At 41.2% G+C, this 26,141-nt stretch overlaps 1 protein-coding gene and 1 pseudogene across 28 annotated transcripts in view; both read left to right on the plus strand.

Annotated features, from left to right (window-relative positions):
• NRXN1 (neurexin 1) overlaps positions 1 to 26,141 on the plus strand; it is a 1,214,702-nt gene that overhangs the window by 766,322 nt on the left and 422,239 nt on the right. For 3 of the 28 annotated variants that reach the window (XM_065401773.1, XM_065401774.1, XM_065401775.1), the window contains exon 1: positions 14,069 to 14,306. The exons of the other annotated variants lie outside the window; for them this stretch is intronic. In XM_065401773.1, coding sequence (XP_065257845.1) covers positions 14,069 to 14,306 — 238 coding nt within the window. Of the gene's footprint in view, positions 1 to 14,068; positions 14,307 to 26,141 lie in introns of those variants that run through there. 28 annotated transcript variants of the gene reach the window in all.
• LOC135875653 (translocation protein SEC62-like) overlaps positions 18,069 to 26,141 on the plus strand; it is a 29,905-nt pseudogene continuing 21,832 nt past the window's right edge.

A 26,141-nucleotide genomic window follows, 5' to 3' on the forward strand; every position in this document is an offset into this window, starting at 1 on the left:
CTAGGTATTGAATAGGGGTTTCCGTCCAATTAAATTAGCTTGATAGAGCTAGCGCTAATAAAAAATAAATCTCTTATTTTCACTAGTTTAAACAAGGCCCATATTTCCAGCCCTCCTGCCACCATAGTGTCTTCCTTCAAGTGGGGCCACTAAAGTCTGGCATTACAACATAAACATCAGCAAATTGGGTTTAAGTTCAGGGTTCTCTGCCCCTGGGAATTAAAACCACATCCATTTCAGCTTCACCTATCCTATCCTAAGTACACAGCTAACCAGGATTCATATTCCACTCATGTCAGTAGGAGGTAAAAATGACTCTGAAATCCCCCTATTTTAAATAAGAAATGTTGCTTACCAAAGGTTTTAACAGTGCTTACTCGCAGACACTTTTAACTTTTACTTTTCATTTAAAAGCTTAACTCTGAGTGTTAAGAACTCCCAATTAGGTTTTTTTAAATAAAACATTAAAAGACTGGAAGTGTCTGACTGCCACAATTTCCTTCAGAATAGAGAGAAATGTTTGCCCCAGTTACAAAAATGAAAGAGAGAAGATTTTACCTCTTGTCCTTTCCCTACATTCTTTCTACCTGTTAATCTCCTTTTCCTCTTTCCATCCTTCTCCACCTTTCATGAATTCTTTCTCCCTTTTATTGCTTTCTTCCTTGTCCTTCTCACTGCTGCTCTTCTTTCCCCTTCCCTCTCCTCTTCACCATTCTTGACCTATTTTTCCCTTTTTTCATCTCTTCCTTTCTCCTCCTACCATTTTCTCTTTTCTGTGTCATTCCCTCTACCTGCAACCTCTTTGTTGTTGTCAGTGGCTTGCTTCCTACGTGTCTCTTCTAGGACCTGCATTGCAACACCTTTCCCAAGAACTTGGATAAGTTTCCTCTTGGCTTCTCTCTGTGCTACAAGATTCAGAGCAGAGTGATGTAAAGTGTTATTTCCTCAAATGAGTCCAACATTAACTCCACGTTGCTCCCAGCCAGAGGGATCAGGCAACGAGAAGCCATGCTCAGAAATCAAATCTGTGTCTCTTGCATGGCAGGATGGAGCAACTATGTTTTATTGATTTTATTTAAACATCGCATAACTCACAACAGCCATCAGAGCATGGTGTTGGCTGCAGAATGAACCTCACCTTCCAAACTGGAAAATGATCTTTCAACTCTGCAACCTCCTTACACAATAATCCCAGCTACTCTACATCCTACAAAGTTACTAGGAAGGTCCAGCCCCTTTTTGTTCTTTCAAATATGTTACTTGTTACTTGAGTTAGTGAGCTGTAGCTGATGTCTCCAAGGAGAACTAAGGAGCTAGGAGAGGAGGTGGAGTGAGGGATGGGGATTATAGGAGCACAAAGCAAGAGCACGTTTCTAGTGTTGCTGCTAGTTTTTTATTAATTGCTGTAGGAAGCCTTGAATTTCATGGAATACACTGCTCTACAGCCAAAATGCTTCTGAAATAAATATAGTCAAACGTTACTAATTCTGGGTCACTGAGAACGAAAATGATGCTTAAAATTTTTGATTGGCTCTAGTTTTCAAGATATGCTATTGGGTCAGTATATACGACCCTTGACTTGGGAATGGCGGAGGATAAGTGAGTTATAAAGGGAAGGGATCTCAATTTAAACCAGAAATAACTAAAATACATCTTTGACTGGATCTATGAATAAATCTATGACTGGGTTTGGACAGTACTTGCTTTTTAGGCAAAACAATGAATGATGCAATCTGAAGCTGGTATTGCATCATACATGATATGAATTGCATCATGTTATTCCTAGAAGTCATGGATGATGCAATCATAACGAAGCTTACATCACTCTGCTGAACAAATTGCCCTATATCAGCTCTAGAAATCATACAGTGTCGTGCTCTCTTATTTGTCAGTGTTTGATTTTGCAAAGGGACACATTTCTGTTTAGCCAAAGTGAGCAGAGATGCCTCGTACTTGTGTGAACAGTGCAGATAACTTCTGCTATGTTTGTGGTGAAGTGACTTTTGCATCACAAAAGCGCAGTATAACCACTATGGTTAAGAAAGCCTATCACCTTTATTTTGGCTGCAAAATTGGAGATCAGGACAAGAGGTGGGCCCCACACATATGCTGCAACACTTGTGCAACAAATCTTCGCCAGTGGTTGAACAGGAAAAGGAAATCTATGCCTTTTGCAGTGCCAATGATCTGGAGAGAGCCAACAGATCATACCAGCAATTGTTACTTCTGCATGGTGCCTCCAGTTGGGAAAGGTGTGTCAAAGAAGAAAAAGTGGACTGTGCATTATCCAAACATTCCATCAGCTATACGCCCAGTACCCTATGGAGAAGGACTGCCGGTTCCTGATGCACCAGAATCATTCTCACTTGAGTCAGACGAGGAAGAGGAAGAGGATGAAACTTCTGGTCCTGAACCATCAATGTCACAGGACCCACATTTTCTCCCATCCTCCTCCTCTGAACCACACCTTATAACACAAGGTGAACTGAATGACCTTGTAAGGGATTTGAAACTACCCAAGAGTAAGGCAGAGCTGTTGGGCTCCAGACTACAGCAGTGGAATCTCCTGGCAGGTGATGTTAGGGTTTCCATGTTCCGTGACCGTCAAAAGGATCTTGTCCCATTCTTCTTCATGGAAGGTGATCTTGTAGCCTGCAACAACATCGATGGTGTGATGGCAGCCCTCAACATCGTTCACAATCCAGATGAGTGGAGACTGTTCATTGATTCATCGAAGACGAGTCTTAAAGCTGTTTTACTGCATAATGGCAATGTGTTCTTTCAACTATTATGTCCTTAAGAAGCCTGAAAAAGCTAATACATGCTCAGATGTTGTGATGGTGGCAACTTGTTGATGTTAAGAGCCTGCACCTGCTAGCTGTTTGGTACTCTCAGTACCAATAGCTCTGAGTTTAATATACAGCAGTCAATTGATCCATAGATTTGAATCCCTAAATCCTGATTAACATGATAGACTGTAACACCTAAAAACAAGTGATTATGGGCTCTCTCCAAGTAGTCTCCAAACACAGATTTGCACTAGAAACTTTAGCGGCAGTTGTATATGTACACTGCATAAATAGTACACCTTAGCACTTATAGATCTTTTTCATCTTCAAGGTGTACTGTACAATATTAGATGAAGTACCTATCATATTATTTTATTCATTCATACCTGATATTTAGGTACTTTATAAAGGCTCCTGGATGATAAATGAAACAGCAGGTCCAGTAGTAAGGATGTACACTAAGGCTCTGATCTTGCAAAGGGATCCACAAAAAGCCTAACATCCACTCCAAGTTCTCTAATAGCCAACAGGGCTTTGCACAGGTTGAAGGGGCCCTAAGGAGGAAATCTGTTGCAAGACCGAGACCTAAGAGACCTTCAACTGGGGCCCAATCCTGTTCCCTTTTAAATTAATGGCAAAAATGTTGCCCATTTAAGCAGTAGTAGAGTTGGTTTCCTGATGAATGACTCTGAGAGAGAGAGAGCCCATTCAACATTTGTCAGCCTTATATCCACTTGTGCTAAATATTTATCTGCATGATTGATAATAGTGGATTTCCATATCCAGTCATATCCATTTTAAATTACCAATCTGTAGAATGGCTACAGTCATTATGAGCAGTCAGGAAAATAATGGATGTTTTTAAAAACTGCAGTACTATATGTGAAGAGGTTATTGAAAGGTTGGTTTCCGTGACTGGGAGGAATAACTTCTTTTTGTGGAGCTGTTTCACCAATTGAATAATGACCTGGCAAAGTGGTAGCAGATACAGGAGGAAAATTTGGAAACAAAAAATAATTTACACAAGTAGGAAATATACATTAGAGTCTGTAATGTAAGAGTGTATTGCAGATTCCAGACAACCACTTCTTTTAATTTTCTTTTTCATTTTCCTTTCTTCTTCTTCTTTTTTATTTTTGCAATTTCATTTTGGCTTTTCTTCTTCTTCCTGCAGTCTTTTCAGTTTCAAAAAGTTAGGAAGTATGGTCCAGTGGCTAGGGCTCTTGTATACTCTTTGGGAAACCCAAGTCCCTGCTGTGCCACGAACTTCCTATGTGACCTTGCGCAAGTCACTTAGGCCTGGTCTACACTACCCGCCTAAATCGGCGGGTAGAAATCAACCTCTCGGGGATCGATTTATCGCGTCCCGTCAGGACGCGACAATCGATCCCCGAATCGACGCTCTTACTCCACCAGCGAAGGTGGGAGTAAGAGCCGTTGACGGGAAGCCGCAGAGGTCGATTTTGCCGCCGTCCTCACAGCGGGGTAAGTCGGCTGCGATACGTCGAATTCAGCTACGCTATTCGCGTAGCTGAATTTGCGTATCTTAAATCGACCCCCCCCCGTAGTGTAGATGTAGCCTTAGTCTTGCATCCAGAAAAGGATTTAGGTGTTGTGATACTCAGGGTTTGTCTTCACTACCAGAGTAAGTCGATCTAAGTTACGCTGCTCCAGCTATGTGAATAACGTAACTGGAGTCGACGTAACCTATGTCACTTACCCCGGTGTCTTCATTGCACTGCATTGATGGGAGACGCTCTCCGATCGACTTACCTTGGGTGGAGAGCCACTTAAACTCCACCTCTGCGAGAGGCATGGCTCTTTAGTTGAAGTAGTTAGCTCGACACAGTGTCAGTGTAGACACTGTGTTGCTTACATCAACTACTGCTGCCTTTCAGAAACCATCCCACAGTGCCCCATACTGGCAGTTAAATCGGTGCAAGCACTCCTGGTGAGGACACGCACTGCCTAGACAAGGAGTATAGTGTGGATGTGTAAAACTGATTCAATTACTACAGAGGCTGTATGTCAAAGTAACTTAGGTCAATTTAATTTTGTAGTGTAGACTTGCCCTTAAGTTACACATGTGCATAAGTGTTTCCAGGATTTGGACCTTAAATCTGTATGTATTTTTTCCTCACTGTGCTTTCACCATCTTATTGCTATCCTTGTGCATGTTTATCTTTGTACCAAATAAAACCCTCAATAAACTAGGGCTAGATTGTGACGTTGCAATTTGCTCAGAGAAAGGGATGGTGCATACCTGAACATACCTCCCTTCCCCCCCATGAGATGACCAGAGAACAAACTGCGACTCCCGACTTGTTGTGGGGAAGGAGTAGAATACTGTGTTTGTTGACTAGAGTTTTTTGGCCAGGTTAATTATCAGTTTATACAATTTTAAATGCAATTGGAGACACCACTTAAAACTTCTGTTTTAGAACAATCTGGTGGTGATTCACCCTAAGGCTGAGCAAAAGTTTGTGTAGTGACTGCATGAGAATTTACAGTGGTGTTAGTTGTTTGGCAGTCAATTAACTCATTACAATACTAGAAAATACAATCAAGAAAAAGCCACAGTTCGACCTTGCAACCATCCATCTGGGTATGTCTACACTGCAACTGGGAGGTGTGGTTGCAGCAGGTGTAGACATACCCAAGCTACCTGCTCTCCCCTCTGACACCCAAGTCAAAACCTTTCCCGGGAATAGCAGAGAGTTTCCTCTCTCCCTCGTACTCCCCCTGTGGATCTAAGGGCTGTGACAATATAGCCCATGATAAATTAGAAAGTGTCTAGGAAAACTTATACTCATATTAGGGTTCTTTTCCATTAATATTAATTTATATATAAATATTAGCTCTGTCGATTAATTGCAGTTAACTCACGCAATTAGCTCAAAAATTAATTGTGATTAAAAATATTAATCGTGATTAATCGCTTTAATTGCACTGTTAAACAAGAGAATATCAATTGAAATTTATTAAATATTGTGGATGTTTTTCTACATTTTCATATATATCTTGTATTCTGTGTTTTAATTGAAATCAAAGTGTATATTTTGATTACAAATATTTGCACTGTAAAAATGATAAACAGAAGAAATAGTGTTTTTCAATTCAACTTATACAAGTACTGTAGTGCAATCTCTTTGTCCTGAAAGTGAAATTTACAAATGTCCTGAAAGTGCAATTTACAGATTTTTTTTGGTTACATAACTGCACTCAAAAAAAAAAAATGTAAAATTTCAGAGCGTACAAGTTCACTCAGTCCTACTTCTTGTTCAGCCAATAGCTAAGACAAACAAGTTTGTTTACATTTACGGGAGATAAAGCAGTCCGCCTCTTATTTACAATGTCACCAGGAAGTGAGAACAGGCATTTGCATGGCACTTTTGTGCCGGATATGCTAAACATTCGTATGCCCCTTCATGCTTCAGTCACCATTCCAGAGGACATGCTTCCATGCTGAGACTCTTGTTAAAAAAATAATGCGTTAATTAAATTTGTGACTGAACTCCTTGGGGAAGAATTGTACATCCCCTGCTCTGTTTTACCCGCATTCTGCCATATATTTCATGCTATGGCAGTCTCAGATGATGACCCAGCACATGTTGTTGTTCGTTTTAAGAACACTTTCACTGCAGATTTGACAAATCGCATAGAAGGTACCAATGTCCAAGACTGTAGCATTTAATTTCAGAAAGGGGAACTACACAAAAATGAGGAGTTAAGCAGAAATTAAAGGATACAGTGCCAAAACTGAAATCTCTGCAAGCTGCATGGAAACTTTTTAAAGACACCATAATAGCGGCTCAACTTAAATGTATACCCAAAACTAAAAAACAGTAAGAAAACCAAAAAAGAGCCACCGTGGCTAAACAACAAAGTAAAAGAAGCAGTGAGAGGCAAAAAGGCCTCCTTTAAAAAGTGGAAGTTAAATCCAAGTGAGGAAAATAGAAAGGAGCATAAACACTAGCAAATGAAGTGTAAGAATATAATTAGGAAGGCCAAAAAAGAATTTGAGGAACAGTTAGCCAAAGACTCAAAAAGTAATAGCAAAATTTTTTTGTAAGTACATCAGAAGCAGGAAGCCTGCTAAACAACTAGTGGGGCCACTGGACGATCGAGGTGCTAAAGGAGCACTCAAGGACGATAAGGCCATTGCGGAGAAACTGAATGAATTCTTTGCATTGGTCTGCATGGCTGAGGATGTGAGGAAGATTCTTAAACCTGAGCCATTCTTTTTAGGTGACAGATCTGAGGAACTGTCCCAGATCGGGGTATCATTAGAGGAGGTTTTAGAACAAATTGATAAATTAAACAGCAATAAGTCACCAGGACCAGATGGTATTCACCCAAGAGTTCTGAAGGAACTCAAATGTGAACTTGCAGAACTACTAACTGTAGTCTGTAACCTATCATTTAAATCAGCTTCTGTACCAGATGACTGGAGGATAGCTAATGTGCCACCAATTTTTAAAAAGGACTCCAGAGGTGATCCTGGCAATTACAGGCCTGTAAACCTGATGTCAGTACCGGGCAAACTGGTTGAAACTATAATAAAGAACAATATTGTCAAACATATAGATGAACATAATTTGTTGCGGAAGAGTCAACATGGTTTTAGTAAAGGGAAATCAGGCCGCACCAATATACTAGAATTCTTTAGGGGGTCAACAAGCATGTGGACCAAGGGGAACCAGCGGATATAGTGTACTTAGATTTTCAGAAAGTCTTTGACAAGGTCCCTCACCAAAGGCTCTTACGCAAAGTAAGCTGCCACGGGATAAGAGGGCAGGTGCTCTCATGGACTGGTAACTGGTTAAAAGATAGGAAACAAAGGGTAGGTATAATTGGTCAGTTTTCAGAATGAAGAGAGGTAAATAGTGGTATCCCCTAGGGGTCTGTTCTGGGACCAGTCCTATTCAACGTATTCATAAATGATCTGAAAAAAAGGGTAAACAGTGAGGTGGCAAAATTTGCAGATGATACAAAATTACTAAAGATAGTTAAGACCCAGGCAGACTGCGAAGAGCTACAAAAAGATCTCTCAAAACTGGGTGATTGGGCAACAAAATGGCAGATGAACTTTAATGTTGATAAATGCAAAGTAATGCACATTGGAAAGCATAATCCCAACTATACATATAAAATGATGGGGTCTAAATTAGCTGTTACCACTCAAGAAAGAGAGTCATTGTGGATAGTTCTCTAAAAACATCCACTCAATGTGCAGCGGCAGTCAAAAAAGCGAACAGAATGCTAGGAATAATTAAGAAAGGGATAGATAATAGGACAGAAAATACCATGTTGCCGCTATATAAATCCATGGTACACCCACATCTTGAATACTGTGTGCGATGTTGTTGCCCCCTCTCAAAAAAGATATATTGGAATTGGAAAAGGTTCAGAAAAGAGCAACAAAAATGATTGGGGTATGGAACGGCTTCATTATGAGGAGAGATTAATAAGACTGGGACTTTTCAGCTTAGAAAAGAGATGGCTAAGGGGAGATCTGATTGAGGTCTATAAAATCTTTACTGGTGTAGAGAAAGTAGATAAGGAAGTGTTGTTTACTACTTCTCATAACACAAGAACTAGGGATTACCAAATGAAATTAATAGGCAGCAAGTTTAAAACAAATAAAAGGAAGTATTTCTTCACACAACACACAGTAAACCTGTGGAACTCCTTGCCAGAGGGTGTTGTGAAGGCCAAGACCATAACAGCGTTCAAAAAAGAACTAAATAAATTCATGGAGGATAGGTCCATCAATGGCTATTAGCCAGGATGGGCAGGGATTTTGTCCCTAGCCTCTGTTTGCCAGAAACTGGGAATGGGCGACAACGAATGGATCACTTGATGATTACCTGTTCCGTTCATTCCCTCTGGGGCACCTGGCAATGGCCACTGTCGGAAGACAGGATACCGGGTTTGATGGACCTTTGGTCTGACCCAGTAGGGCCATTCTTATTGTGATATTTGTAAAGCTAGCTACAGCACTCAACCCAAGATTTAAGAATCTGAAGTGCCTTCCAAAATCTGAGAGGGACGAACTAGGGAGCATGCTTTCAGAAATCTTAAAAGAGCAATACCACTGGGCTACAATTTTTGAGAAGTCGTATGCTTCAGAGATAAAATGTGATATTTATTATGTATTTTGATGTGCTGAATTCAAATATGACAATTAAAACAACTGATTGGCTACTGTTTCTAAGCTATTTAAGTTTTTACATTTTATGTCTATGTATATTGTGTAGATAGTCGAGTTTTAATCATAAATTGTAAACCTAGGTCTTTTCATGTGTTTATGGTTGCTTTACATGATAATATTTCACCTGTCCTGTTTATGTAACACTTTAAAAATCAGCAAAAGGGTTATCTAAATAAAATTTATTATGAAACAAAAGGCAAAAAACTATTCTGTACATAGTTTAGTCCTATTCAGTGTCTACTCGGCGCTTCTTGGCTTGTCTCTTGTATTCATTAAATGGAGCATCTCTTGTCACTGTCCAGCAATAGTCTGCAAGCATTGATGGGCTCCATTTGCCCTGATAGCGTTTCTCCATTGTTGCAATGTCCTGGTGAAATCGCTCGCCGTGCTCGTCGCTCACTGCTCCGCAGTTCGGTGGAAAAAAAGACGAGAGTGCAAAAAATGTATCTTTAGTGACATGTTGCAACCAAGGCTTTTGTATGCCTTGAGGAGGTTTTCCACCAACAACCTGTAGTTGTCTGCCTTGTTGTTTCTGAGAAAATTTATTGCCACTAACTGGAAGGCTTTCCATGCCGTCTTTTCCTTCCCACGCAGTGCATGGTCAAAAGCATCATCTCGAAGAAGTTCACGAATCTGAGGACCAACAAAGACACCTTCCTTTATCTTAGCTTCACTTAACCTTGGAAATTTTCCATGGAGGTACTTGAAAGCTGCTTGTGTTTTGTCAATGGCCTTGACAAAGTTCTTCATCAGACCCAGCTTGATGTGTAAGGGTGGTAACAAAATCTTCCTTGATTCAACAAGTGGTGGATGCTGAACACTTTTCCTCCCAGGCTCCAATGACTGTCGGAGTGGCCAATCTTTCTTGATGTAGTGGGAATCTCTTGCACGACTATCCCATTCGCAGAGAAAACAGCAGTACTTTGTGTATCCAGTCTGCAGACCAAGCAAGAGAGCAACAACCTTCAAATCGCCACAAAGCTGCCACTGATGTTGGTCATAGTTTATGCACCTCAAAAGTTGTTTCATGTTGTCATAGGTTTCCTTCATATGGACTGCATGACCAACTGGAATTGATGGCAAAACATTGCCATTATGCAGTAAAACAGCTTTCAGACTCGTCTTCGATGAATCAATGAACAGTCTCCACTCATCTGGATCGTGAACGATGTTGAGGGATGCCATCACACCATCGATGTTGTTGCAGGCTACAAGATCACCTTCCATGAAGAAGAATGGGACAAGATCCTTTTGACGGTCACGGAATATGGAAACCCTAACATAACCTGCCAGGAGATTCCACTGCTGTAGTCTGGAGCCCAACAGCTCTGCCTTACTCTTAGGTAGTTCCAAATCCCTGACAAGGTCATTCAGTTCACCTTGTGTTATGAGGTGTGGTTCAGAGGAGGAGGATGGGAGAAAATGTGGGTCCTGTGACATTGATGGTTCAGGACCAGAAGTTTCATCCTCTTCCTCTTCCTCGTCTGACTCAAGTGAGAATGATTCTGGTGCATCAGGAACCGGCAGTCCTTCTCCGTGGGGTACTGGGCGTATAGCTGATGGAATGTTTGGATAATGCACAGTCCACCTTTTCTTCTTTGACACACCTTTCCCAACTGGAGGCACCATGCAGAAGTAACAATTGCTGGTATGATTTGTTGGCTCTCTCCAAATGATTGGCACTGCAAAAGGCATAGATTTCCTTTTCCTGTTCAACCATTGGCCAAGATTTGTTGCACAAGTGTTGCAGCATATGTGTGGGGCCCACCTCTTGTCCTGATCTCCAATTTTGCAGCCAAAATAAAGGTGATAGGCTTTCTTAACCATAGTGGTTATACTGCGCTTTTGTGATGCAAAAGTCACTTCACCACAAACATAGCAGAAGTTATCTGCACTGTTCACACAAGTACGAGGCATCTCTGCTCAATTTGGCTAAACAGAAATGTGTCCCTTTGCAAAATCAAACACTGACAAATAAGAGAGCACGACACTGTATGATTTCTAGAGCTGATATAGGGCAATTTGTTCAGCAGAGTGATGTAAGCTTCATTATGATTGCATCATCCATGACTTCTAGGAATAACATGATGCAATTCATATCATGTATGACGCAATACCAACTTCAGATTGCATCATTCATTGTTTTGCCTAAAAAGCAAGTACTGTCCAAACCCAGTCATAGATTTATTCATAGATCCAGTCAAAGATGTATTTTAGTTATTTCTGGTTTAAATTGAGATCCCTTCCCTTTATAACTCACTTATCCTCCGCCATTCCCAAGTCAAGGGTCATATATACTGACCCAATAGCATATCTTGAAAACTAGAGCCAATCAACAATTTTAAGCATCATTTTCGTTCTCAGTGACCCAGAATTAGTAAAGTTTGACTACATTTATTTCAGAAGAATTTTGGCTGTAGAGCAGTGTACTCCGATGCAGAAACTACAGAACCCGAACCACTAAAAAAGAAAATCAACCTTCTGCTGGTGGCATCTGACTCAGATGACGAAAATGATCATGCATCGGTCGGCGCTGCTTTGGATGTTTTTTGAACAGAACCCGTCATCAGCATGGATGCATGTCCCCTGTAATGGTGGTTGAAGCGTGAAGGGACATTTGAATCTTTAGTGCATCTGGCACGTAAACATCTTGCAATGCCGGCTACAACAATGCCATGAGAACGCCTGTTCTCACTTTCAGGTGACATTGTAAACAAGAAGTGGGCAGCATTATCTCCTGCAAATGTAAACAAACTTGTTTGTCTGAGTGATTGGCTGAAGAAGAAGTAGGACTGAGTGGACTTGCAAGCTCTAAAATTTTACATTATTCTATTTTTGAATGCAGTTTTTTGTACATAATTCTATATTTGTAAATTCAACTTGGATAGCTCAGTGGTTTGAGCATTGGCTTGCTAAACCCAGGCTTGTGAGTTCAATCCTTGAGGGGGCCATTTAGGGATCTGGGGCAAAAGTCTGTCTGGGGATTGGTCCTACTTTGAGCAGGGGGTTGGACTAGATGACCTCCTGAGGTCCCTTCCATCCCTGATATTCTATGATAAAAAGATTGCACTACAGTACTTGTATTAGGTGAATTGAAAAATACTATTTCTTTTTTATTTTTTTCAGTGCAAACACTTGTAATTAAAAATAAATATAAAGTGAACACTTTACACTTTGTATTGTAACTGAAATCAATATATTGGAAAATGTAGAAAACATTGAAAAATATTTAAATAAGTGGTATTCTATTATTGTTTAACAGTGCGATTAAACACGATTATTTTTTTTAATTGCGTGATTAATTGCAATTAATTTTAATCGCTTGACAGCCCTAATATATATAATACAGTATATATATTAAAATTTCTTTAATACCCACTTTTTTTCTCGCACACATACTCACCCCATAGATCACAACACTGCTAAAAGCATAGCAGAAAACAGACAAAAGTCTAGAGTTGCTGGAATAAAGAAAGCTGAAAGTCTGTGTTTAACACACCCTGTTGTGTCCAGGTATGGTATTGCACGGAATATGGGAATATACTTCTACATCAGGTGGCTTCTAAAAAGCATCTGAATTTGTAATACGTGTTCAATGAGCTACAATATACCTTGGGAATATCGTTTTCATTTGAATTATATAATTTCATAGTTAAACTTTAAATTTATTTTTATGGCTTTCTTTATATTGTTTTTAAGAGCAAGAGCATATGTGTTTTTGTGCCTATTCAGCATACTAAATTCAGTATTTCAACATATTGGATTAAATCTGCAGCGATGCAGGCAAATGTTTTCTTCCATTGTTTTGTGCCAGCTGTTCCGGTATCAACCCATTTAAATCTCTTTCCTAGTTGTGTTTTGGTTTGCCTAGCTTTTCCCAGCCATACATTGTCAGGGAAAATGGGAACTCTTTGTTAGGAGTGATGTGTGTAATTACCAGCTCATCAACACAGACGCTTGAGGAGATGGTTAGTGGCAAGCCATGTTCAGCAGACCTGGTTTGAACACCTGGTGGAACAAGTTTAGTCCAATGAAAGCCCCGAAGTCGTTCCTTTTAAGCTGTAAGTGAGCTTTCTAGACATCGGCACATCCGACCCGTCGGAGGAGGGGAATGGCGCCCCGCATTAGACTAATTCGTCACCAGAATCTGATGGCAGTTTAGGAGGGGTCGTTTGTGTGTGCTCGCCGCACCGCCTGACACATGTTCCTTTAGTATATGGCGTCTGAAAGGAAGAGGAAAAGCGGGACGAATGGATTGGAGCTGAACTCAGCCTCCCTCTTTAACATAGGCTCGTCCTCTGCATTGCATCCAAGCTTCAGTGATTTGCTGTTCGGAGACTGCAGATTTGCATAGCACTTCTCTTCGCAAGCGTGGTTATCCCTCCTCCCCCCAGCCCAGCTTCTTTCATAAGGGTGCACTATTTTCCTGAAAACATCCTCGGGTATTACTGTCACCACTGAGATCGCCGGAGCAGCTTGCCTGATTATTGTCTAGCTCTGTATGGGAGTGTGTGTGCTTGTGCGAGCGCACTGGGCGAGCTTGTTCGCGAGGCTCCCCAGGTCGGAGATGACTGGAGGGGCGAGCAGCGGGGTGAGTGGTCTCCCCTTTTCTGGCGCCGGCCGGCCGGATGCTGCGGTTCTCCCTCCCCTTTTTCTCTTGTGGAGCACAACTGTGGCCTGACTGGTTCCCCTGTGGATTACCGAGGAGGAGGAGATGCTTGGCACACTTGTAACTGGGGAGCATTGTCAGTGAGCAGGAGCGCTGGGAACTAGCAGTTGGTTGAGTGTGGGGGGTTGGTTTTGCCCCCTCTCCCTCTTTGCGAAGTCTCGGAACTGACTGGCTTCTCCGCCTCGGACGATGTTTCGGATTGTTCGGGGTAGAAGACGACCTGGACCCAAGGATCCCCGGAAGCTTTCCCCAAAGGAAGAGATGGCTCCCCTGGCGAAGTGAACTGCCCCCGGCGCGGGGTGCCTTTGTGCGCGCCTCTCTCCAAAGTTTGCCACCTTTGTTGTGGCTGCTGCTCCTGCCGGGGACCCCGCGGGCCGGCGCGCCGTGGAGCAGAGGATGGGGGGGCTGCTGAAATGCAGCCCGGAGCCGGGCCCCACCAGCAGTAGCAGCGGCGCGGGAGGGCGCCTGGCCCTGCTCTGGATAGTTCCACTCACTCTCAGCGGCCTCCTCGGGGTGGCGTGGGGCGCCTCCAGTTTGGGTGCTCACCACATTCACCATTTCCATGGCAGCAGCAAACATCATTCAGTGCCTATCGCTATCTACAGGTCACCGGCTTCCTTGCGAGGCGGACACGGTGGGTTCGCTGCCGGTTCGGTAACCCCGAGCTCCGCAGCTTGTGTGCATGTTGCCGGTGGTGTTTGTCTGGCCCATTTGCTGTCCGTGAATCACAGTCCTCTTTGGTCCTAGTGCCAGTGATCCACAGGGGCAGGGAGCTACTGTCAATGGTCCACAGGGGTCAGAGATCCATAGCGGGCAAGGATCCCAATACCAGGGATGTAGAGGGGGCAGGGATCTACAGTGGGTGGACGCGTGGAGGGGGGAATGCGGGTCACATTGGCCATGGAGACGCCCCTGGGGTCTGTCTGAACATGGGCATGTGGGGGGCGGACTTGGGTGACTTGCATTTGTAAATGAACCCTTCCTCGCCCTCCCCCCCGCTGCTGCTCAGAAGGAGGGGTAGCCCCAGACCAAAGGAGTCCCCAGCGCAGGGTCCCAGGAGACGCTGTTCGGCTCGGCTGAGTGGGAGCTCCCTCCCAGCTTACTGCAGCCCAGGCTGGGCCAGCTCAGCGGATCCATCACCTCCCGGAGCCGGATTCTCTTGGCTTGGCTCCCCCGCGGGGTCCGGCCACATGCAGAGAAAGAATCGCGAGTCTGCTGGGTTGACCAGGTTCAGTTCTGGTCTGCGTGTGTCCTCTGGGATTCCTTGGCACTCTCCAACCCTCGTGCCCTCACCCCCCCCTCCCCCACACATACACTCCTAATCTTCCCTTCTCCGAATCATCCAGGGTCCCTTTCATTGGGCACCTCAGGAGGATGCGGTGGACATTATTCCATGTCACCCTTAGAATTTAACATCAGTAGAATCAGAGTCAGTGAAACAAAAGATCCCCCAAGTTCAAATGAGCTGGGGACAGGACGGGGCGGGGCGTATGTATTGTTTAAAAGGCGTCTAATAATAATGTTTCTTCCAATTAATTACTGTATTTTGGTCTAAAGTCGATGAACTAAAACATGGGGCCACTGATTAGACAAAGGATCAGCAAGGAAGTAAACATGTAAATATTGAGAGGGGAATATATAATATAATATAATATAATATAATATAATATAATATAATATAATATAATATAATATAATATAATTAATTATAATATATGCACACTATGACAGCCAGGGAAGGGCAGTAAAGTGACTAAGATGAAATTCTTTCCAAGTCCAAATAAGCTTTTAGTTCAGAATTTACAATGATAGAGAATGGTTTTGGTCTCTAAAGTGAGATATTCCTTTGTACCACACTATGTCCATGCCTCTCTATGCAGCACTCTTCTGGTTTTTGTTTTGCAAATATAAGCACATGAATATATAAATATCCATACATATATGAAACATTAAATATATATTCACGACTAATAAAATCAGTATAAAGACTGCTAAGCATGTGGCTATATTTTAAGGGTTTGAGCGGAAGTCTCCCTTTGCTTGAAAACCCTTGACTTTTGATTAAATTATACAGCTTCATTCTTCATTTTCTCATCTTGCCATGCTTAATTTGCACTATCATGTGGTGTCATTTACAAGCTTTACAAGGTAACAAACGGATCTTATTGTTACCCTTTGCGTCTTTGTGCAAACTGCCCAGTTGCAGAGATTAGGCAGTTCGGCTACCTTAGATTTTTACCAACGTTTAATAATGTCAGTAGATAAGTTTGTAGCAGTTATTTTTAAAATGTCATTTTATGTCTCATATACTTTATTATTAAAGTGTGTAGAAATTACTTTTATACTTTTTTTGCTAATTAAAATAGTAACATTGAAAATGTGGTCTAAATCCGGAATAGCAAGGACATTCAGACCCCCCACTCTCTTCAGTATACCTAGAAATCTCAGAATACTGCGTGTTGTACTTAGGTGAGGAAAGGTGACTAATATCTCTTTCTGTTCTATTATTGGACACTTTGTGAAATCATTTAAGAGCTTTTTAACAAATTTAGAGATGGATGAAGGGTGGGGAAAAAAGGAACAAGTAATCAAATAGTCTCCAAAATAGATTTCATTAGGGAATGTTTAAAGATGGCATACCTTGTCTAATTTTTAAAATGACCTTAGACTCAACTGTAGGTGTGTGGTGAACAGGAGCAGCTCTGCAGGAAGGGAATAAGTCAGGATAACTACTGTAATAATAATAAAAATAATATAATATAATTAATAAATTAATACGTATTATTATTAATAACAATACATGGTGGAGTTGCCAACCCTTGGGGGTTGTGGGGAAACTACTCTGTAAGTAAAAGTAGCTGATTTTGCAAGATTCAGGGTAGTACATGTCCCACATATCTTGGTGATCAGAATGCATTTCAGAGTGTTTGCCTTAATCCTAAATTACTTTGCTTTTGTGCATTTAAAGCAGACACCCTATCATTTCTCAGTATTTTTAAAACATTTAATTTCTATCATTAATAATTCTCCACTTTCTTCTATAAGCTTCACTGAGGCATTTCGTCTTCTGGCTGAGCAGGGATGGACGTAGCCCCTGAAGAGCTCAGCAGTGTAGCTTTGAGCATCAGCCAAAGGGGGTTGCTTGTGAAAGAGAAAGAGATAGACTAGGCCCTCATTCCTTACCCCAGGGGCTGAGTGAATTTCAGTGTGTGTAGCCCATGCTGGCTTGGGGGTGAGGCAGTGAATTTTGATCCTCAAACTTGCCTTCCTCCAGCAGTGGACTTTGGAATTAGCTCCATTAATTCTTCAGCAGTATTTTCATTCTGATGAAATGTGAACATGTGTAAACATTACAGTCCTTATGGTGACCTCATAACAGTCTTTTTGGCACTGTTACTTGGGTAGTGTTTTCATACAATCACAGAAATTAGAGAGAGAAACCACCTGTTAGGATAGGTCAGCTAGCTGATCCCCTGTGAGCAATGTTCTTCCCAATGTTGTAATATCAGGAGTATCAAAAGGCATGAGATGAGGCCACATTGTCTGTGTCCAACAAACTTTAACAAAGCCACAACCCTCACTAGCAGCACCTGTCCCCCCAAAAGACAACAGACAGCACTTCACCCCAAAAGAGCATCTTATTTCAATCCTATTCCCTCAGCCCCTCTCAAACCATACCCACCTTGGTCTCGGCCACTCTGGTTTTAAAAGATACAAGCAATGGGGCCTTTGCCTTTGGGAAGACAATTCCACAGTCTTGCAGCTCTCGCTTCCATGAATATTTTTGCTGGAATTTTGCATTGTATTTTTATGACACATTAACATGTTATTTTATTTTCCGGAAGTGTGCTTAGCAGGCAAATGAGTAGAATTCCAACCATGTAGTCATCTCTCACCTTTTTTGTCAGTGAAGCAATTGAATCCCAACCCCTATTAACTATTAAAATTAAAGTAAAAATAAAAGCTAAAATTAATTCAAATGCTTGAGCAAAATTATGTTTTAGCCTGTGTTTTGCTTCCCATTAAACTTGTGTCTGTGATGGACTTCTAGAGGGTGCCTTCCACTGAGATTATTCCTCAGCTGTATATGGCAAATTGAACCCTGGGCACAGTTAGCAAAACTCTGGATCATAGTTCCTGTAACAGGAGGAGAGAGGGAAATTGGTAATCTCTCAGCAAAGGTGGTTCCAGACTACTTAGTGTTTGCCAGGGAATAAGTGGCCTCTGAATAAATTTCAGAGCATGAAACACTGGTGTTATATACTCACATCTGCATGTCCTATTTAAGAGGAAGGCTGTTGCATTCTGTAGTAGCTGAAGCTACCAGGCACTTTTTAAGGGAAAGTCGAACAGAGTTCATTGCAGTGTCTGTAGATTACAAAAGCACAGGCCCACGATGGCAAGGTCCACAATAAAAAGGAATGGTAACCTTAAATGGAGAAAGGCAGCCTTTGCCAAAGCTGGTATGTGAAAATCTAGGAACAGTGATGGATCCACTTTGAATCCAAGACTGCACATCACATTAGCAAAGATTGGACATATACCCCCAACACAGCTGCCACCATCACTTATCTTTCTCCTGGCTGAAACATCACTTCTATCTCAACTGGACTGAACCTGACCCCAGTTAGCTTCCACCAATTTCTTCACTGGGTGAAGGCATATATCAAATACCAAAGGCCAGATACTCAACTGGTATAAACTGGCTTGGGTCTAAGGACTTCAGTGGAACAATCCCAGTTTACACCAGTTGAGACTCTGGCTCCAATAGTCTGTTTGTAATCTCAGCTGTGTGATGCGCATCACTACATTTTCTAAAATAGTCTGTTGTGCTTGACCTTGGATCTTAGAACTTGCAATTTAAGGGCCTCCTGTGTATATTTTTGTTTAAATACAATAAAAGTAAGAGGTAACTAATTGGATCAGTGTGTTTTTGCACACACATTTCACCTTCAGAAATCTAGATTAAAAACTACATTTGGTGTTTTCCTAACTGAGCCTCAGTGGTTGTTTGCCCATATCATACGACTAGGCATGATTATACTTCGTTTAGTTTTTCTGGGAGGTTTTTTAAGAGGTCCAGGTTTTAGGGGGATATTTTTCAAAGGCACAAATCTCCCTCTAGAATCCTAAGCGTGTTGCATATCTGAATTGTGATACACTAGTAGAGCAGTAGAGGGAAACTTGCTCAATATCTATCTGCACTATGACTGTCTCTATTATATCAGCCCCTGAGTTTCATGTGCTCCAAATTTTAAATTGCAGCAATTTAAAAAGGCATCTATAATTGAATCACCATCCAGCCTTTATTAGTGTGTCACACTGTGGGCTGAATCATGCAGCCCTTAATCAGTCTAGATATCCACTGAACTCAATAGGTAAAGACAGTGGGATTGGGATTATACTACTTCAGTAAAATAATTATAATGATACTGTGAAAAATGAAGTCAAAACAATTTTGGAAGGTATTCTTTCGATGCACTTAGAGCATTTTGTATTCCCTTATGTTTAACAATGAATAAGAAAGTTATAGATGGACTCTATTATTAGACTAGGTAAAATAATAAATTTGTATGGTCACTCATTCTTCATTTTTTATCTATTGGGATAACCTGATTACTACTTCTACCTATAGTAGTAATAAAATGCATGTCCTCAGAGTAAGTGATATTTTTCAGCTATAAAATTTGTATTACATTTCAGAACAAAGTTTACATTATAGTTACAAAACTAAATTTGGTATTAAATTTAAACATTTCAGGGTTTTCTTGCACTTTAAAGCAATGTAATGTGAAGTGGAGATATTTTTCTTGCCGCTTTGAATTATTATTAATTAATTTTGGGTGTAGAGAGAGTTCCAGAATGAGTTGTGTATAGTTATAATAGCTTTTTCACTAACTCATTTCCAAATACTTACCGAGGTTGCTGGTCTAACTAGTATTCATGCACAGTTGAGTAGTATTCATTCTTTCAGACTGTAACATACAACCATTTTCTAAATATGGCTTTAAGTTATACATTTTTCTATTCCCTTTCAAAATTTCCAATATGCTGTATCACTCATTTTTCATGTCTACTGCCAAAGTATTAACATAGGTTGGAATACAATGAATAACAAAGCAATCTCAGTCAGCAAAGTGGTTAATTGGATATGCTGTTAAATATGCATATTATGTAGTGTGGTTTCTACAATATTACTCCTGTCAATGTGGCTTGTCAAAGAGGTATACATCTTTGGTGATGTTGTGAAAAATCTATAGAGGATTGCAATCAAAAGCGGAACACTGCTGATGGATTTCTGATAAATATCTTTTCACAAACCCTACTGCCTCAGTACATGCACAGTTATTGATTGACTGTGGTGCCTTTACAAAAAGTAAATAAATAACAACAGTCTATTGTCGCTTATCAGTAATAGCACTTTTGGCTCAGACAGCAGTAATCATGTTTTTAGATTTAAAACATGTTTTATTGTTTTTTAATCAAATACCATTTCAAATATGTTAACAGAAGAAATTAATTTAGCATACAATCTAGTGTTCTTCCTATTGGTTCTAATTTTCAAAAATGGATTTTTGCTGATAACAAACAGTTGACTTAGGTTTAAAGGGAAATTATCCTTCTTTATTTCTGACCAGTGGCAAATGGTGTGCAGAGACAAAACTGTGACAACAGACTATTATGCACAGTGTGAGTAAGCATAGCCAATTCTATAGTGGTAATTCAATTTTTTTTCATCTTCTCTCACACAGATGATCATTACAGTGGTTAACTGTAGTATGACATGCTTGATCATTTTATTAAATTTTCAACAAATCATTTAGCTCAAGGTTTACTTGCTCATCTTTCTCCTTTTTCTTGGTTAAAGACTGCAATAGCTCTTAACCTCATTAAATAATCAGAATGACACCACTAGCCTCTTTTATGTCTCTCCCTAGCATCACTTCAGTTTTCTTGCTGGCTGTTATTAAGTTTGATGTTCTCAAGTCTGTAGCAGTATTTATGTCAGATGTTTATGAACTGACAACTTCCATTCTAGTTTGCAAATATAGTCTAGGCAGAGCTGATAGATCTTGCCGCGATAATAGGTTGACTTGCAGTTGTAGCTGTGATTACAATTAGAGTGGAACAGTCTGATTAGATAAAAGAAAGGTATACTATAACTATCTACACTATATTATAACATTCAAAGTGCTGGGTGCAAGGAAGATGGTCATGTATTTTTCAGAATTTTAAACATTTTTTTCTCTTTCATGTTCATCTCTGTCTCACACACACACATGTGATATGTTGTTGAAGAATGTTGTTTGAGTGTTAGGCTGAGGACAAGATTCCCCCCCGCCCCCAACTTAAAAATAAAAGTCTAAAAGGATTTTTAAAAATCCCTGCATGGGTACATGGGCTTTGCAAACAGATATAAGAAACAAAAAGTTGAGTCAAATTTCAATGATAGCATCATTTAGTATCTATTTAGTAGACTGGTCAGAGTAACAGACTTGGTTCTTTGGGGTCAGATACTCCCCTCCATCTCACTGGTAGAGAGGAGACAAAGCCCTTGGAAACTTGGTGGGGAGAACAGGAGGCGTTGAGCAGTGATGCTGCTGCATATCATTCTGCAGAAATATCACAAAGCTGGGCTCCATGGGCATGTGGTGGCAGAGAGGATGACATGTTTAGAAGCATCCACCATGTCTGGCATGCTGTCATGACCAATGAGCAAAGCTCCATGACACAAAGCTGCAATGATGCATTCAGTACGATTCCAAATCCACTGGAGAGTGGAGTTGCCACACTGAGAGGTAGAGGGCCGGGCCAGAAAACCAAGCCTAGGAAGGGATTGGCAGGTAACACAAATTCCCAAATGCAGTAGATGAGCAGCATTCAGGCCCCAAGCCCCTGAAGGTGAGAGCAAATCACTGTTGAGGTAAGGGAGCCTGTGACAGTATGGTATACTGCCAAGAGGTGGAGATCACTAACTGCTGCTTATCCGGCATGGCTGGGAGTTGTATAGTTGAGACAGTTACCTGCCAATCCCCAGCCTGTCTTTCCTCACATTAGGATAATCTGGTGGATTGGGACCTAGTATTGGGGGGAAAAATGAAAATTGTTATCCACTCTTGCAGGTTAATTTTGTGGGAAAGGGTGATTAGGCACTTCATTTTCCAATCAAATTAAAAATTAATTAGGGGAGAGAGAATGATCAAGTGGAAATCTACTTTATCCAGATCAACTTGTTATGTGACATCATTAGAACTGTATTTTGCACTAATGAAAGTAAATGTCACACAACATCAAAGATGATTTTTCTTACTTTAAATATACAAGTCTCTCTTTCCAAAAAAAGCAGTTTTTCTAAGAATGAAGAGAGTGTGAGGGTCCAGCAATGGGTGTTTTGCCCATGTGAGAACTCCAGCTTTGGAGCCTTAGTAGGTACTTACATATCCATTTGGAGATGATAAACTGTTAGCCCTTTTCTTCAGCTTTTCACTACAAAGAAGAATGCAAGGCCATGTCTGCTTAAAAGTCAACACAAGCACCCTCTGATTCCAAAGTAGGCTGACTATTTTCCAAATGTGTTTAGTTAGCAATCACATCCCTTTCCATATGCAGCAGAGTTAATGCTTCTCCAGTCCTTGTTTGCTCCTTCATTTAGCTCTGATTCAAATGTAAATTAGGGGTGTAACGGGATCCCTGGGGTGCAGTCAGGGACTGTGGGACCGCTGTGCCCCCCTGTACTCTCTCCAGTCTGGGCTGTCTCTCACAATGCCTTGATAGTGACCAGCAGCAAACCCCTCCAGGTGCTGTTATCACTCAGCACAACCACATGTGGAGCCCCACACCTAGCTAGATTTCATGAATGCTCCCAGAGCTATTCATGAATCACACAGAGAAAGGCACCAGAGCCAAAGCTCCCAGCTCCCTGCACTATACCTCAGAAATATACTGTCTTGCTCTGCTCAAGATGAGCAGTGCAAATGTATTAATTGGTTCACCACTTTATCAATGGAAGGTGGATATACACCAGCCTTTGCAAAACCTGAGCAGATTTACCACACACTTCAGACAAACTCACTGGTAAAGATAAACAGCTAAACAAATGTATTGACTACAAAAGATAGATTTTAAGTGATATTAAGTGATAGGCAAAAAGTCAGAGTTAGTTACCAAAAGAAATCAAATATAAGCACACAGTCTAAACTCTCAACCCTATTAGACTGGGCAACATCTAGATTAAGCAGTTTTTCTCACCCCACTGGATATTGCAGTTCATAGTACACAGATTTCACCCTTGAAATCTGGGCCAGTCCCCTCAGTTGGAGTCTTCAGAGTATCCTCGTTGCTTGCAGCATAGGTGGGTGAAGGAGAAAGGCGAAGCATGGGCCTGCTCTGTTCTGTTTTATACCCTCAGTCCCATGTGCTTGGGGAACACACAAGTTCAGGCATGTCTGGGGGTTCCCCAATTTACAGCACGTTTTATTGACAACCATACAACACAATTCTCATGACTTCATATGTATTAATGATATACATATATGGACAGAGAAATTACTTTCAGCAGATTATAACCTTTCCCCTGATACCTTACAAGGCATGCTTTATATGCAAGATCACAATAATATATAAATGAGGAATGTGGGGGTTACAGGGCGCTCCCCCAAGGTACAGAATGTCACAAGGGGGTAGCAAGAAATGCCTAAAAAACTAGTTTGTGACTATCCCCACATGAGTGAGCAGAGATGTGAAGAGAGTATAGGGTATGTCTATTCTGCAGCTGGGAGGTGTGACTGCAGCATGTGTAGACCTACCCAAGTTACCTTTGATCTAGCTAGATCAAAGATAACTTGAGTAACAATGGCTGTGAAACCCTGGCAGAACAGGTGGCTGCATGGGCTAGCCCCTCCCCTCCCACCCAGGTCCCTGGGTACATACTTGAGCAGGTGCCGGCCATGCTTCTGCAGCTTCACTGCTATTGTTACTTGAGCTATCTTTGATCTAACCTAGGGGTACATCTACACTGGAGCTGGAAGTGTAATTATGCAATGGAGACTATAACAGCATAGCTATGCTAGCATAACCCCACAGCATAGACACAGCCTATGCCAATGGAAGGGGATTTGCCAGTGTAGAAAAAGCACCTCCCCAGATGATAATCACTATGTCAACAGAAGCATTCTTCTGTCAACACAGCTGCATCTTTACTAGGGGTTAGGTTGAAATATTGGTCAGGGGTATTTTTTCACACCCTGAATGACTTAACTTTTAAGTATAGACCAAGCCTAACTCTGCTCTAGCTAGCATGTTAAAAAATAGCAATATGGCCAGAGAAGCATGGGCGGTGGCTCAGGCTAGCCACCTGAGTATGTACCTGTGATATCAGACAGGCCTGTATCAGAACATAACATAAGAACGGCCATACTGGGTTAAACCAAAGGTCCAGCTCGCCCAGTATCCTGTCTTCCAACAGTGACAATGCCAGGCGCTTCAGAGGGAATGAACAGAGCAGGTAATCATTAAATGATCCATCCCGTCACCCATTCCCAGCTTCTGGCAAACAGAGACTACAGACACTTCAGAGCATGGCTTTACCTCCCTGCCTATAACTAGCTAATAGCCATTGATGGACCTATCCTCTATGAATTTATCTAGTTCTTTTTTGAGCCCTGTTATTGTCTTGGACATCACAACATCCCCTGGCAAAGAGTTCCACGGGTTGACTGTGCATTGTGTGAAGAAATACTTCCTTTTGTTTGTTTTAAACCTGCTGCCTATTAATTTCATTTGATGATCCCTACTTCTTGTGTTATGAGGAGTAAATAACACTTTCTTATTCACTTTCTCCACACCAGTCATGATTTTATAGACCTCTATCATATCCCCCCTTAGTCATCTGTTTTCCAAGGTGAATAGTCCCAGTGTTGTTAATCTTTCCTCACATGGAAGCTGTTCCATACTCTTATTTTTGTTGCCCTTCTCTGTACCATTTGCATTTCTAATATATCTTTTTTGAGACGGGGTGTCTACATCTGCGCGCAATATTCAAGGTGTAGAAATACTATGAATTTATATAGTGACATTATGATATTTTCTGTCTTATTATCTATCCCTTTCCTAATGATTCCCATCATTCTGTTTGCTTTTTTGACTGCTGCTGCACACTGAGTGGATGTTTTTGGAGAGCTATCTACAATGGCTCCAAGATCTCTTTCTTGAGTGTTAACAGCTAATTCAGACCCCATCATTTTATATGTATAGTTGGGATTATGTTTTCCAATGTGCATTACTTTACATTTATCAACATTGAATTTCATCTGCCCTTTTGTTGCCCAGTCACCCAGTTTTGTGAGATCCCTTTGAAACTCTTCACAGTCTGATTTGGACTTACCTATCTTGAGTAGTTTTGTATTATCCGCAAATTTTGCCACCTCACTGTTTACCCCTTGCACAAGCCTCCACCTAAATAGCCTCACTGCTATTTTTAGCTTGCTAGCTTGAACAGAGCTAGCACATGTACATCTACACAAGATAGGAATTATCCTTCTATCTGCAGGGTAGACTTAGTCTTAGATCAAAGTTAGCTCAGGTATGACTACATGTGCTTCAATCACATCTTCCGATTGCTGAGCAGACTAACCATCAGGTGCTTTTCCCTCCCATCAAACCAGGTGAACTTGCATTCCTGGCTCACAAGAATTGGTGGACTCTAGCACCAATAGCAGTGCTAGAAATCCCATAGAGGGTGGGGAGAGAAATGGCCACCTACACTGGTTCCTCTACACTGGCTAGCAGAGATAAACAGGCAGGAGGAAACCACAGGGTGGAGAAGAGGCTCTTGCTGCATGTGTTCTTCCTGTGTTCCCAGAGAGAGTGGACCCAATAATGCTTCCCTCTGTACTCAGTGACAAAATTCCCATTAACTTCAGTGTTTGCATGGTCAGGTCTATTGTGCCTGCATCAGAAACCATGCCTCTCATACCTGCTGCATGGGAGGTATCTTTTCCTTTCCCAAAAAAATCTAGCCTTAAATTAGAGAGTAAAATAATGCAAATAATAGAGCAAATAGAGGTGTTTGGAGACACCAGGTTGATGTAATCAATTGGTCTGTTTGCCTTATTTCACAAATCAGGAATTTGGAATAAAAAAACATTCAGGGAGAGTAATGAACTCTCAAATTTAGGGAAAATACATTATTCTTAGTTTAAATAAATGGTCTTTTTTAACATCTTGAAAGTGCAGTGTTCCCCAAGAAGAGCATGGGAGCACTAGACCCTTAATTTTGCCAAGAGGAAACCCTAATACTAAACATTTAAGAAGTAGAAGACTGTGAGCCCCTCTTCTCACTAACATCACTTACTCACTAATTTTCTCTTTTATATTTTGCATCACACAGACCTTAACTGAGTGGCCCACTCTAGTTGAACAGGCCGTTCCAGACCTAAAATTGAACAAGGCCAGATTTCCAATTGGTCAC

Source organism: Emys orbicularis, chromosome 3 (genome assembly GCF_028017835.1).
Source record: "Emys orbicularis isolate rEmyOrb1 chromosome 3, rEmyOrb1.hap1, whole genome shotgun sequence".
Classification (NCBI taxonomy): domain Eukaryota; kingdom Metazoa; phylum Chordata; order Testudines; family Emydidae; genus Emys; species Emys orbicularis.